Consider the following 15,639-nt stretch of genomic DNA (forward strand, 5'->3'; position numbering starts at 1 on the left):
AACGAAATGTGCTAAATATGCATAATCCATATTCACATGTTTTGAGCATAATGGCCATGTACGCCACTCCTACCTAGTGCGTATTGTGAGTTGACCTTGTTCGCAATTCGTAGTGAGGCGAGTTGACGTGCATTGTGTACTGCGCTGTTCATTTTAGAGGCGGCGTTTTATGGTGTATTGCTTCATTTGGGTCTCCTCGGTTGTATTATTGAGACTGGCGCCGTGAGCCGCTCGCTCTGCAACTGCAGCTCATTCATCTGGCGTTCCGTGTGTTTACGTAGAGGATGGGGATCCAGTGCTTCACTCGTGTGTAATTCCTCTCACAAGGTCACCAGCGATTCCCAGACCAGCGCGGCAACTTTCTAAAGCACTGTCACCGTGAGTGCTTCACTGCGGGACCCGAGCATTTGAGCCAAATCGTGTGAGTTGTGTAGGTGTTGTGGAGCCGTCTTTTTGCCGGAAAGAGCACCCCGTTATTAATATTGCGGAATCGAGGCTGGTCCGGGCTATATTCTGCACTTGCACTGGTTTCGAGTTGCTGTGAATTTCAGGTTGGTACGATGTTCAATATAGATTGAAAATTGGCATTGTTGTATGTATTTACTATTGTGCTATCTTGACGTCTGTGAGTGCCGAGCACGGAACACATATCATTCGGAGTATATGTTCCCTGGAAGAATAATTTCATGATTGGGAGGGTTGTATGAAGCTTGTCTTGATATGAACTCAGGGAATATGATCGGTTTCATGATGTTACAAGATACTGTCATGTCAGTTTCATTATTTCCTTCATTTCATGTGGTTATATAATTATGATGCGATCAAGACACTTGCACTACCAGTACCACTATATGTGCCAGCTTTCATGCACGGGAAAGTACGTATAGACGTAGCCCATACCGTGAGATCTGAGAAATATGGTTGGGGTTGACACAATGTGCCGTGCCTACGCGAGCCCACGATGCTCCGTAGTCTAGTCGTGCCCTTGAGAGCCCTTGGGTCGAGTTTACAGTGTTGTTCGCGACTGTAGAGGTCACCGTTATTCTAAGGTCGCACACTCGATAACTTATCATATAGACATTTCCCGTGGGGTTCAGTTTGCACGTGGCAAATATGGGATTTACACTTGTTCTACGATGATATCACGAAATTGGCAAAAATTGATTGCCGAATAATATGCAGTTTATTATCGCTCGAATCTGCCGGTGTAAATACGTACTGGGTGGCTCACTCGTGGTTGTTGGTTTGCACTGAGCGTATAATTGAAAGATCATATTACAGCCATACTCAAAAAGCAAATCTGTTTTGCCCGGGGGCCAGCGCAATTTGTCCGGCTCGGCGTTTCGTGCTATCGATCACGGGACGATATTACCCGCGTATTTCATTGTCTATTCTCCACGCGCTGGCTCACATTTCCTTGCTTCTTGCTCTATGCCCACATCACCGGGTCTCGATTTCAAGATTGTTTTCGTCTTCTCTTCATCATAAGATCATTCACTCGATCGTCAATCCCAATGGATAGTATTTGGAAATAATATGCAGAAGTAATAATATCTGGTACTTAGTACTAAATTGAAAAACGCACTACCCATGAATTACGACAAGTATACAATATCCCCCCCCCCCCCCAAAAAAAAAGAGGTGTTGGAGACGTCAAAAATAATATTGTCATTTTATACACTGTTCTTTCTTTATTATCCCCAATGTATAATGAGTATAAGTAAACTCATGGAGTAACTTCAAGTGGACAGGATTAACTTCGTGTTATAGGGAAACAAAACAGGAAACATGATTGCACTAAATACAAAAACCGCACTCTACAAACTGTGTTTAGCAATTATACACAACTCGAAAAACTGTGTTTAACAATTAAACACAATCTTGCTCTGTTGTTGAAAACATGTTCAGAAGATAAACATTACGCGTGCAATTCCTGAACACTAATGTTCAATGGCTAAGCACTATCCATCAATTCTCTAAACATGTAAACATGTTTGCAAACTGAGAACGAGAGAAAAAAGTGTTAGAAAAGTATTTAATTGCTAAACACTGTTTTGCAGTGCAGTATGGCAATAACAGTGAAATTGTTTCCTATAATGATCACGACTTTTTACATGTTCGACAGATGTCATAGCCAAACAACAACACAACAACAACAGCAACACCAATCTCCTGAAGAGCTGCAGTAACGCCATCCGAAAACAGGTTTTGGCAAGAATATATAAAACAACGCTGTCATGCGATTGCCAGTCCGTGTCTCAAAAAAAAAAATTGTCTATCGGCGTAGCTTCATATACCTATATATTTGGTAGCAGCAAAAACAAACGTTTATTTTTCAGGGGAAAAAAATTAGAGATGGGGCACAGACAATCAACAGGAACGTAAAACAAGCTCATTTGTTTCCATGCCATGATATTGCAATCGGAACTTGAGCTGTAATTACCTTTCAGATATTATTATGACAGTAAAATGCATGAAAACTCCTACACACATGTAGATGCGTGGTTTGCCGTCCATAACAATCTTTGCATTCCTTTATATCCCACAAACACCTTGCTTGCATACCGTCATATTTTTCTTTTCCATGGCGCATCATTTACGACTGACTTGGCTAACCTTGAGACCTATGACCTGCGTGTATGCCAACCCTGCGTTAGAACCAGACAAGAATTTGATATTGAGCCACACATTTTATTCTGTCACAGTAGTGACACCAGGCTCCAATTAAATTAGTATATACGGTCATCTGATAAACATATCATTATCAGGGATGCACATGTATTAATATATTGTCAAGGATAATTCATCCGACATGGTCACCGAAATAAATAGATACACATCGTTGTAGTAATTCGAGAAGGAATGTGTGTAATGATTATCTGGTCTGGGTGTAATTGAAAATGTATATCACACGCGCAATATGAAATGAATCCATCACGATAGAGGAATTCATAGCATGCAATTTGAAAAATATCTTTGACAAGGGTAATGGTTCTGCCTTCCAATTGGCACAACACAAACTGCAGACAAGTGACACTGGAAATAAATACATCCGCAACAGACGAATATTATTAAATTAGCATTGAAACCGAGGATCTTAGTGTTAAGCCATTGTATAAAACTAGTGAATTGAGGACTTTTTGTTAATCTTCTCAACAAAATAAAGCACTGGGGCCCTTGTTTTCAATGCTAATTTAGTCTTTTATTTAGTCTAATAAAACTAATAAGCCGTTTACATCTCGCATATTACCATGTCTTGAAAAAACTGAAGCGCAAAGTTCAATTGGAAATTATATTTTGAAGAGAAAATCAAGGAATACTTTTTCTTACTCAATTGTTGACACGTTGATGGAGGTTTTAGGCTTAAGTCGTGTAAAAATCAATCACTTCTTTAAATACAGGTCAAGTAAAAAAAGCGGACCCCAAACCCCCCAAAATATATTTCATATTTAAAAAAAATATGTAGCACGAAACATAATAATGACTTGAAAGCCACTTTCATTAGCTACTTATAGATGGAAAAAAAATACTGAAATTGCTCAATCCGTTCAAAGAATATCACCATTTAAACGCAATGACCCTAAAACCTGTTTCGTCAAAAAAAAACCCAACAATTTCTTGTGTATTCTGACTGTTTGGAACAACCAAGAAAATGACACATGATACTTGTTTCAACAACTCCCAACAACTGTAATACACAATATCGCTGGTGATGTTGGAAAACAGTTGTGACGACGATTCTTGAGATCGCATTTTTGGACGAAACAGGTCTTAAGGTCATTGTGTTTAAATGGGGATATTCTTTGAACGGATCGTGCAATTTCAGTACTTTGTTTCATCTAAAAGTAGCTTATGAAACTTGCTTTCCTGTCATTATTATGTTTGGTGCTAATTACATTTTTTTTAAATAGGAAATATAATTTTGGGGGTTTGGGTTCCGCTTGTTTTTGACTCGCCCTGTACTGTGTGTTCTGAATATTTGTGAGTGCTTTTCTCGAAGATTCAAGCATCATAATTGTCCGCCCTCACTCTGTTACCACAACATATTGTTTCCTGACTAGAAATTGTATTTTCCTTCTTCAGTAGTTGCCCTGTGCCATTCAATTTAGAAGATGAGTGGTTTTATCATTACCCCTGAACAGTACTTTGTTAAATTCTCCACAGGTGCATATATAATTGCCATAGCAGATGTTACGGAATATGTTGCTGCATTTACATGTAGCTCCAGGATAATGCACATATGTAACATGTATCCACCATCAGTGTTTGTCTGTCTTCTTACTCAATTTCATATTGTTTCTCGTTCACATGTAGTCCTAGGCTATACGTAGGGATGCAAAAAGAAGGAAATATCTGGAAAAAAATCGCAAGAATAGTGTTATGCTAATAAATTTGAATACAAGTCACCAACATTACTGTTTTCCACGTGTAAGTCTAGTGTAGTGTTTTTGTGTCTTCAAATCATCTCCAGAACTCATCAAGCGGATGAAATAAAGCCGTCCGTGGACAAACATGTTTGGCACATGATCGCAGAGACGAAATATGCATTTGATTTTTCCGTCACTTATGTTTAAAGATCAATATACCATTAAACTTTTGAAATACATGTCTGTTCAACAAGTAGGTGAAAATAAATTGCTGTCGATTTTCACCAACCTGTAGTATGCAGGTAACACCACAAGCTTCGCAATACAACGTCACAGTTAATATATTAAACATTTGTATTTATCATACAGTGTTCATCTTTCTATATATTCATCCTTTAATTTTTGTTTTCACTAACTCCTGTCCTGTGATTTGTCTACAAATTTGTTGTTTATCTTATATTGTGGTTTTCAGCAGTATGGATATTTGTTTGAATGAATTTAATGAATGGGGGAAGACAGGATAGGTTTCACCAATGTACTCGGTATCAGCACATTTCTGTGCAAAAAAATTACGGCCATTGATAGAATCACTGTACGTTAGTTCTAGCGAGATTTTTGTTACACTGGTTTTTTTTTTTCGTATGGCAGAATCGCTTCAGGATTATTACACGTGTACATGTACTACAGGCAATTACTGTTCACTTGAGCATCGGCTTTGTTTGGTTACGTCACGCCATTGTTCGTCTGGACAATAACACTTGCTTGTGTAGGGTTTTAGGAACTACACGACAACCCTTTGTCAACAATTCTCGAGGTTTACAGCGCGTGTTTGTTAAGCTGTAATTGCTAAATTCAGTTATGGCTTAACGAAACTCCCTTTGTTATTTAACCAGGGTGTACTTCTCAAACGACCTATTAATTACTGGTAATGTGTTTAAAGTATATAAGTCCATGGTTTTTCTGGGAAGGGGCAATAGAAGTTTAAATATTAAAATCTTTTTGGCAGAGCAAATTAACAATCCAATGTGAACGATTCACATTACGTCTCTGGAATATGATTGGTAAGCACGTGGCTTTAAACTTTTACTTGAATATTAACCTTTCATTTAATATGAACCTTTCCATTTAATACGAATTTGATATTATCTTCAAATATGATTTTGGCATCATCTGATTAATTTTAACTTTTTCTCTAATCAAAAATAAGTCGAAATTTGAAATTGGTGTTTTGTTACGAAAGACATGTTGAGTTTTTAGTAGTAAAAATACTGCTATTTTATGATGATTGTCCACTCATCAAGGTTAATTTTAAGACATGTATGATCCCTCTCCCAAACTTGTTTTATTTTTCCCCGCGGTACCTAAATTTAAACATGGTCCGAGTTAGAAAGGTCCTTGCTTTTTCAAACCAAACAACGCTTCATTTGATATGAATAAACTTGACTTAATCGACTCTATGGGTCATAAATACTTAAAAGGTCAAAATAAGCAGCATCGTGCCGCCACTACAGCACTATAGTATAACCAGTAAGCCAGTATCATCGGGTAAAAATAGGCTTCGATCAGTTATTTATATTCATTTGGCAGACAGCCACACTGGCGTTTGTTTTGACAGACACACCCCCGTCATATTTATTGTGTTGTTATAGCTATAATGAGTGATGGAGATATGCATGAAAGTTTGTCGCGGTAATATGAGTACACGTGCAGTCGTTAGCGTGTGGAATACGGTCTAAACTTGGATGTTTCGCAACACGGGTTTGCAGCTGGAAATGTTTGTGTGTACTAGTTTATAAAAATGAAACTGGTTTGTAGTATTTCATTTGTGAAGTTTATTTCATGTCAGTGTATTAGACATTATTACGGAACATCCTCCCGGGAAATGTTGGAATCTAGATGATTTATGCTACTGAAATGTATTGTGCAGCTAACGTGTCAAATCTAGTTATACTAGTCCCCTTCACAAATATAATGCATGAAGTTGAGTTTTAAGATCATTTTGTGATTATAACGGCATTTTTTGGAGGAGGGGGGGGGGTGTTCCGACTCTATTTTAGGCTATTTATCATATTTTCTACATGTCAGTTACAGCCCCTTCAACGGTTGACTTTTTTTTTTTGCAATTTCCCTTTGATGGTTAATCAGGTGAAATGAAATTGAGGGGTTCTCTCGATTTTTTTTTTTGGATTCATTAATTTATTTATTTTTCGGGGTATATGTTTTTTTTGTGTTTTTTTTTAAAATAAACCCAGGCATCGCTTGACAAATAAGGATATTCAAATGTAGCACAAAAGCAAACATTAGTTCCCTCCTTACGTAAAATAACTGAAAAAAGTTGTACATATTAAAAAGACAACATATTACCCTTTGGCTTGAGTGGGTCTTCTTTAAGCGATTGCACCATTATAATTATATATAGGTACTTGAAAAAGAAACACACGAAACTAGAGCTGAAACGCAACCTACAAGAGTCGTGTGCTCTTTCCACTCATCAGCCACGAACTTGTCTCTACGCTGTTGTAATTATCAACAGGCGTAGCTGGGCATCACGTTTCGTGTGGTTGGTTCGTATTCCTGCCATCATGTTACTGTCAAAATGTTGTGCATTATTGATTACATTAAGCCCGAAGCAATATTTTTGTGTTAAGGGTGAGCGCCTTCAATATGTCGTACAAAATAGGTCTACATGTATTATGTTATTTAAATGATGACATGAAACAGGCGGTCGATCTTGTATCGTCGTGACGTACATTGTTTAATAGCAGACGGTTTTATTTCCATCGCAGCATGTAACGTAAAATGACTCGTAACAAAATTAATGTCAGGCCGGGGCGATAATGAACATTTAAGGACATGGAACGCTGCAATTGACACTGAAACAGTAGGCGAACTGTTTGAAGAAGCGTCGTGCACCTGAACGGGCCACATAAGCCTACCATGATGGCAATTACAGTTATACTGAACAAGACATTTCATAGGCGTAGCCAGCGGGGAGGGGGGGGGGGTATTTACTAATATTTTGTAAAGACTGCCCTTTTCCATTCAAATGCCCTTTTTTTTCACCAGCGCTTCCCCCCCCCCCCACTATTTTGTAAAGTGTGCCCTTTTTTTTAATAAGTGCCGTTTTTTCTGAACAAGTGCCCTTTTTAAAAAGAAGTCGTGCCTTTTTTTGTGTCATTTTTTTTTTTTTTTTTAGTTCACGCATTTTTCGCCCTAAAAAGTACCATTGTCCATTAGTGTGCATAATCGTCGGTTTTGAACAGCGCCCCCATCGACAGATGGTACCAGTCCGCCCCCTCCCCCCCCCCCCAATGTTTTTTTTTTTTGTTATTGTTACAATGTGGAAGATTTCTGGCAAAGTTGCTTCTCAACCTCCAAGTTTCTGATGATAAACGTCTTCGGTACCTATTCCAGGACCCATTTATAGATTCAAGATGGCGTACGTCTACTCCAACGCCCTCAACGTCAGCATCGCCTTGATCGTCTTCGGTCTGATCCAGATCGGTATGTTCGTCAGCTGTCTGTTTGGCTGCTTTGCGCATTTCCCCATGGACTTCGCGTCGCCGGCTTGGAGCGGTGGTCTCGTAAGTTAACTTCCTACACATAAATTATTATTTTTCGCTCCGTTGTGCGTGCTTATGTGCCACTTCACTTAGTGTGGCAGATAGGAGAAATATTTGAGAAAGATATTTGGCTATAGGGCCATCGCAGAATTGTCCTTTGAAAAGGTATAGGCAGAGTAACAAGACATTTTCAAAATGGCTGCCATTGCTTGTTATTCTACCTGTATTTTGTTTTCAAAGGACAAATCTGCGATGGCCCTATAGCCAAATATCTTTCTCATGACATACCCTGACTGTGTGGCAAATTCCATGCTTATATCATCAAAGGAACAATCCCATCACCTATCTGCCGTACTATAACTAGGCAAAAAAAAGCAAACAAACAAACAAACAAACACCCCAACAACACCCAACAAACAAACAACAACCAACAAAAAGCCTAACAAACGCATCGGCTAATGTAGTCATTGTTTGGATATGTATGTCTATAAGAAAAGTCCATTTAAAGTTTTGCATTTTATACAATAAACCTATAACGTTTGTTGCATTCCTCAGATCTGATTCAATATATTACTCACAATAAAGATGAGAATTTATTTCGAAGATGTCATGTTCGATTTGTATTTGTATCGTTTTTTTTTTTTAATTCTTCAGTCAGTGTTCGCTGGGCTGTTTGGGATATGCATGATCTGTTCCTACAAGGAGATCAAGTGGGTAAGTTCAACCATCGGTTTTTGTTTTTGCATCATGATCACCGTCATTGAACCATCATTGCAATCACCATCATCATCGTCGCATTCTAAATCATCATTTCAGTCATTGTAACAATCTCCATTATCATTATCACCGTGATATTCGTGTCATATCTCTTTTATCTTCATCATCACCATCATCCCAGTCATCCTCATCTCTGTCATCCCCATCTCTTGTAATCTCGCTATCTCGTCATCTCAATCAGCTCAATTATCTCCATTACCTTTATCTTCTCCATAATCTCAATTATCTCCATCATCTCCCTCACCTCCATCATTTCCATCATCATCATCATCATCTACATCACATTCATCCCCTTCATCTCCACCATCTCCATCATCAACATTCTCTCTGTTATCTTCCTTCATCATATCAATCATAAATATCATATTCATCATCTCAATCATCCCCATCATGACCATCATGACCATCATCCCAATCATCTCTATTACTCCTTGATTTATCTCATCTCTGCCATCTTCATGGTCTCCATCATCTTAAGCATCGCCATTGTCTCAATCAACTTCATCATCACTATCATCTCCATCCTAAGCATCATCTGTATCGTCTCAATCATCTCCATTATCTCCGTCATCGTCTTCATCTTCTCCATCATATTCTCTATTTCCTTCATCTCCATCATCTCTATCATCTCAATTATCTCCATCATTAACATCATCTCCATCATCTCTATCATATCCATCATCTATATCATCTCTGTCCTCTCAATCATCTACTCATCTCCACTATCGCCATCATCTGCAATATCTTCATTCTTTATTCATCATTCCATCATCTCCATCATTTCCATAATCTCTTACCTCACCACCATCAACATTATCATCTCCATTTCCCCATTCATTATAACCACTGCCATAAACAACGAAGCAATCAATAATATGATCTACCATGTGCTATAAACACAGGATCTCCTCAAGGCCCAACGGCCGTTAATTTATCTCTAATGAACTGCCATTATAATTCCGCATTTGTTATGTTTTGCATAAACATGATGAGTTACAAGGATCTTTCATTGGAGGAAACGTAATTGCTTCTGAAATGGGATTTTTTTCGGGGTAAACCGAATTGACAAAGGAGAGCTAGCATTGTAATAATTACGAAAGCATTATTTTTTTAATGTAAGAAACCTACACAAATAGGGAAAAAACGAGAAAGACACTTTGTGCGACGTTTTTGACTCATACAGGGTTAGCCCCCCCCCCCCCAAAAAAACCGAAACCCAAATGTCGGGACCATTTTTTAGTGAAGTTCTGCATGTAGCACTTTCAAAATCTAGGATATAAAGGACCCAATTCATAATTTTTCGTCCAGTACAAGAATCATTCAAATCACTAATGTACTTTTCAAGTTACGGAATTTTAAATGTGAATTGTTTTCGTTTTGCTGAAAGAACACTTACCTTTTTTTGTGATCCGTGGACAGAAGTTTAAAACGGTGTGTGTGTTTAAAATTCCGTAACTTGAAAAGGACATGAGTGATTTGAATGATTCTTGTACTAAAAAGAAAGCTTATGAATTGGGCTTTCATGTCCTAGATTTTGAAAGTGTTACATGCAGAACTTCACTAAAAAATGGTCCCGACATATAAAGGGTTTCGTTTTTTTTACTCACCCTGTATATCGCAAAGATAACAGGTTTTTCTTGTGCCATTTTATTGTCCCTCCAAATGACAACGTTGCTCAGAACACTGAGTTGTTTAATGCGTAATTGTCCATGCAAGATGTAGAATAAAGAAAAAAAATGCATGTAAAGAGAAAATGGTTGTAATGAATTAAATTGCTTTCTCCTCTACCCAAACACAAAAGGGCAAAATTTTCTTCTTTCTGAGCATCGTCTCCATGGTAACCAGCCTAGCCTGTATCGCCATCACCGCCGGCCACACCATGGTGAAGGAGTACGCGCTGGCCGACGAAAAGGCCAGGGAAGGCTACCAGCCTGGGTCACGTGGTCCCTTCGTGGCCACGGGATTGGCTATCAACGGGGCCGTGCTGGTGTTCGGGCTCATCCTGATAATCTGCGCGTGCTACGCTACCTGGCTCAACTGCTGCTGTGACAACCGGCCATCCAAGGTGAATTACCCGGTCTGAACCGTATAAAATGACATCTCCCCAATGACAACATTCCAGTTTTGTTTTCCGATATCACGACAATAGTCTTCAGCACATTCTCTCCTCATTCGTTCAGTAGAAAGAGGTCACCCTGGTTCTGACTTCGAACACTCGTTGAGACTATTGTAAAATTCTTTTTTTTTATGTTCCCTTTCATGATGCATGCTTGAAGAAACATCGTTTATCTAGAATGTCAGTTTTAGTTGTAAGTGTATGGACCTTTTTTTACACGAGGGAGCCATTTTCAACCGTGTTTTTTGTATCTATTTTAATATGATTGTGAATTGTTAATGGAATGGTGCCAGACTATTTATCGATTGGAGAGCGTTCAAAGCCTCATTTTCGTGGTTTTTTATTTTTTATTTTATTATTATTATTATTTTTTTAATGTGGCTTAAATCATTAGAGTATGTATAATCAAAAATGTTTAATAACTCGTCGGAGCAGACTGATATTAATGTGTAAAGAACTTAATTTCAATGCTTTCATATCTACTCGCAAGTTCCAAAAATGAGGAGTTTACCTCGCTTTCAATTTGATATGGACGACTCGTGAATAAAGTCTATTTGTATTGTTTTCCCTCTCACTTCAGGGTTACGTCATGACACTGGACACGGTGGAAAACACCCATTACGTCACTGTGCAGGCACAGCCACCAGCCCAGTAGAAACCTCACCACGCATGCTTGATGACCCATGGAACTGCGTCTGATGGAACACGCATGCCCGATCATCAAATTAAATTTCTTGGACCTTTTGGCCCCCTCGTTTTGGGCCTCCTGAAATCACATCTACTACGGTGCCTTAAATGCAGTGGCTGTAATGGTTGCATTTTTTCAACTTTGATCAAAAACATTTAGTTCTAATTTGATTTGAACATGAATTAAATTGCTGCAAACTGCTTACTGATTGGATTGACCTGAAATATACACATCAAAACACTTAGCTGGCCTGATGTGTTTGTCTCAACAATAGTGGGGCAGATAGGGGAAATGTTAAAGGGAATTGTGAATTTGATGATACAAGCGTCAAATTTGGCACACAGGCAGAGTATGTCACGAGAAAGTTAAAATTGGCAATAGGGCCATCGCAGATTGGCTCTTTGAAAATAGTATTACGTAGAATAACAAGCAATGTTAACAAATATGGCTGCCATGGCTTGTTAGTGTAGCTATAGTTTTCAAAGGAAAAATTCTGCGATGGCCCTACAGGCAAATATCTTTCTCATGACATGCTCTGACTGTGCCAAATTCCATGCTCGTATCATCAAAGGCACAATTTGTGCACCTATCTGCCGTACTAAAATTATTTCCTTCTTCGGAGGCAGATGACAGTGGTACAAGAAACAAACATGCACGGGTGTAAGGACAAGCACAATGATTGATGTATTGGTAACTAAGATTTGTAAAGTATGAACTAGTTTCAATAATATTAAACTATGCGCTGCACAGCGCTCAGGGAGCAACTGAGAGAAACAAATTGCTTGGATGGGATGTACATGTCATTTGAAACTAATACCTACATAATTGTTCGATTTGTTTTGGTTCGCTAGTTATGTTTTATAGCAACATGTTTTTGCTATAACGCTACGCTCATTGCTGCACATTAATGTGGATTTTTGGTTACTGGTTTCAAAAGTAGACATAGAAACTTTCAAGCGAATAGAAATCTGTAAAATATTTTAGTGGGTTTTTTTTGTAAGTGTGTACATATAGCAGTGAAACAATTGGGCCTTAATTTGTGACACGAAGTCTCAACATTATTTCCCTTGTTGTTCATGTTGGTGCAAGCTATTTGCGCCGATATTGTTCAAATTTTAATGTATATTGTTGAGTAACGGGGCAGTAATACAAACCATGCCAAGAAAGCTTGCGCACGTGCAATGTTTTTTTTATCTACTCCGTGCATTTATGCATTAACTCAATACGTATACATTACTCAAAACATTATGTAAATGGTTTCATTCTTGGTAGAACGGGTACATAATTATACCCCAACAGACTTATTTATATGGACTGCTGATATTTTCGCCAAAAATCGCCCAAGTAATGGACGTAGTTTAAGCAAAACTACAAATAATTTGGCTTCTTTTTTAAAACTTCTGTGGCTCGGCCTAGGCTATTAGTAGTGCATGTCCGTCTTTTTACACTTTTAAACTATTTTTTTTTTTGTATTCAAGTAAATCTTCTTTTTTTTTCAGTGGAAGTATTTTGGATCATTGTTACGAGAAACATTGAAATAAAAACACTCGATTTTTAAATTTCAAATTCAAATCTCAGTCTTGATGCTGTTCTGCTTACCCTGACATCAATTTTGTTACGAACCAAATTTGAACTCAAATTGGACTAAATTTGGACCTCATTTGGACTTAAACTTCCCAGCAAAAATACACACTGGTAAGCAATCAACGCGGCATAGTGAAACACATGGAAGACACATTTGAAAATCCCACTTGTTTTAGCCTTAATTCTCTACATTCAAATTTGCTTTATATGAGGGCGCTCTTACCGTCCAGTTGAATATACATGTACATCTAACGTAGTGGAAAGATAAGGCTCCATTACAGGGTGTTAAAAAATAAGAAGAGGAAACCCAACTTCAAAGAATGAGTATGGATGAGTATGAGACGATATGTTTACTGGCTATAAAATTGGTATCATCTGAAAGCGTAATCTCTATGCTTTTCAATGAAACCATGTTTAGGTTTTCTGAGTCATGCATCAGTGAGCATCATTGTCTTGAAAACTGGATGCAAAAATGCAATCGGTTCACTTTCATAACAAAAAACCTACTGGGCACGGTGTGCCTATTGTTACGAAAATGTTTGTGAAATGGCTTGAATGTTAATCCTCGGGAAAATGGCACATTGTTTTGAACGTGGCTTGGTCAAAACGAGAAATTCATGACAAACAATAAAATCCAGTTTTGAAACCAACCCGACTTGTTTTTTTGGTTTCTTTTTATGCACTCGAGTCTTCTTCTTGAATACTTATTCTCATGCACACCATGCCTATTGTGTTTGACATGGAAGTGAACCAACTGAAATTTTGCGTCAAAATCTCATTACAGTGGCGCTCACTGATGCATGACCCTGGAAATGTAACAAGGTATCATTGAAAAGCATATAGAGATTACGCTTTCAGATGATAACAGTTTTCATAGCCAGTAAACATTTAGTCTGTCCATACTGGTATTTCAAAGTTAGGTTTCCTTTTTATTGAAACACCCTGTATATCAATGCAGCCATAGTGCAGCCACCTTTGCAATGGTAATGTGGACTGCCTGGTTGGCCTGTGCCGCCTGTGAGGTTTCAATTTAGATTTAGATTAATTTATTTTCACACCAATCGTGTCCTTGGGGCCAAATGAAAAGTGTGGTACATGCAATTTAAAAAAACACAATTAAAATTGGTAGTAAATAAAAATACGAATGTATCGAATAAATCTCCCGGTACAATGGTTTCGACTCCTCGAAGAGCTTTCAAAAACACGCGTTTATCTCCACCGCCAACCACAGGCCTGGCAACGCGCAAGCAGGATACCTATGCGGCTCCGATTTCTTTCCTGGCGAGTAGGCATGTTACATGTTACACGTTAATGTGAGATGCATTATTGGCGACTATTGTGTCTGACAGAATGAACCAAGGAAACGGTGATTTCACAAGGTTTTTATTTTTTTTTAGCTGCGTATGTAGGTCTCGTACGCGTGTCATTTTCAAACGGTACCTAATTTCAAAAAGTCCTTTATAATACATGCATGTAGAGTGTCCATTTCTACCACTTAACATCGAATAACAATAATACAAGTCCAAATTTAAGACTATACCCAATTCAGAATGTACATGCACGGCTGGACCATGTCTTGTTGTCCGTGATTTTCTATTGTTCTCGGCGGGCATAAAGCCAATAAATATATTCTAGCCGCAAAATGTCTGCGTCGCACCCCCATTTTTTTTTTTGGGGGGGGGGGGAGTTAAGCAGCATTTGTACTGGATATCATGCAAGTTTTTCTTTTCTCAGAATAACAAGGTAGTAGTCCTGCAATATTCCCCTTCAATTGCTAACCCTCAAATGCACAGATCTCAAAATCCTCTCTGAATGTGCAGGCAATTTGTTTTGTCTATTTAAAAGAAATCATAACATGAAATGGCCTCATTTAAGGGCGCCCTCTCTCTGACATAATTATGGTGTCGCAGGTTATTATTTTTTTTCCACTTCATGTTAACTGGGCCAAACGCCCTTTCATCCATTGTCATTTGTATGGCTCTTGACATATATGTTGCGCTGATGTACAATCCAGGATTCTTGGCTTATCGCCAAAGTCGATAAAACGAACAATAAACATAATATCGGATATCATGCGAAATGGAAAAGTACTTCCTCATTCGTTGAACTGGGCGAGTCAAGAATAAAGTGACCAAATTAGAAGAAACAAATATTGGCTTGCTCGATTTAATTTAAAAAAAAAAACAGAACACAGGCATAAGTATTATGCTATTGACTAGTATAATTGCGAAAATTTCACGTAATTTGCATACTCAATTCCCAACTTACGTCTATTTTAGTTTAGTGTTGTAGTACTCGTACTCGGACTCGTACTTGTACTCGAGTATTTTTGTCTGTACTCGTCTGTACTTTGCTTGTAAAAAATATGGGTTTTATTTAAATCAAAAACTATTGGATAGCAGGTTAAAGCACCATTCGCATTATTAAACCTTAATAATTTGAATCTTATTTCACTCTTGTCCTGAAACATTTACTATTGATGCGTGACTCCAGCTATACTTGTCTCAATCTACTTTTTAAAGTACACACAAAATCTGAATGATC

At 38.1% G+C, this 15,639-nt stretch overlaps 1 protein-coding gene across 1 annotated transcript; it reads left to right on the forward strand.

Annotated features, from left to right (window-relative positions):
• The first annotated feature begins 139 nt into the window (after nucleotides 1-139).
• LOC119725858 lies at nucleotides 140-13,388 on the forward strand. Its single transcript, XM_038197450.1, has 5 exons — nucleotides 140-551; nucleotides 7,782-7,951; nucleotides 8,585-8,644; nucleotides 10,509-10,772; nucleotides 11,404-13,388. Exons 2-5 carry the CDS (start codon nucleotides 7,802-7,804, stop codon nucleotides 11,476-11,478), a joined length of 549 nt encoding a protein of 182 aa, XP_038053378.1. The 5' UTR covers nucleotides 140-551; nucleotides 7,782-7,801; the 3' UTR covers nucleotides 11,479-13,388.
• Nucleotides 13,389-15,639: the final 2,251 nt, after the last annotated feature.

The sequence above is a fragment of the Patiria miniata genome, unplaced genomic scaffold (genome assembly GCF_015706575.1).
Source record: "Patiria miniata isolate m_02_andy unplaced genomic scaffold, ASM1570657v1 HiC_scaffold_19, whole genome shotgun sequence".
In the NCBI taxonomy this organism is placed as follows: Eukaryota; Metazoa; Echinodermata; class Asteroidea; order Valvatida; family Asterinidae; genus Patiria; species Patiria miniata.

Coding starts and splice junctions, on each gene's coding strand:
- LOC119725858 (XM_038197450.1), top strand. CDS start 7,802: ATGGCGTACGTCTACTCCAACGCCCTCAACGTCAGCATCGCCTTGATC. Junction 7,952..8,584: donor CGGCTTGGAGCGGTGGTCTC/GTAAGTTAACTT, acceptor TTAATTCTTCAG/TCAGTGTTCGCTGGGCTGTT. Junction 8,645..10,508: donor CCTACAAGGAGATCAAGTGG/GTAAGTTCAACC, acceptor CAAACACAAAAG/GGCAAAATTTTCTTCTTTCT.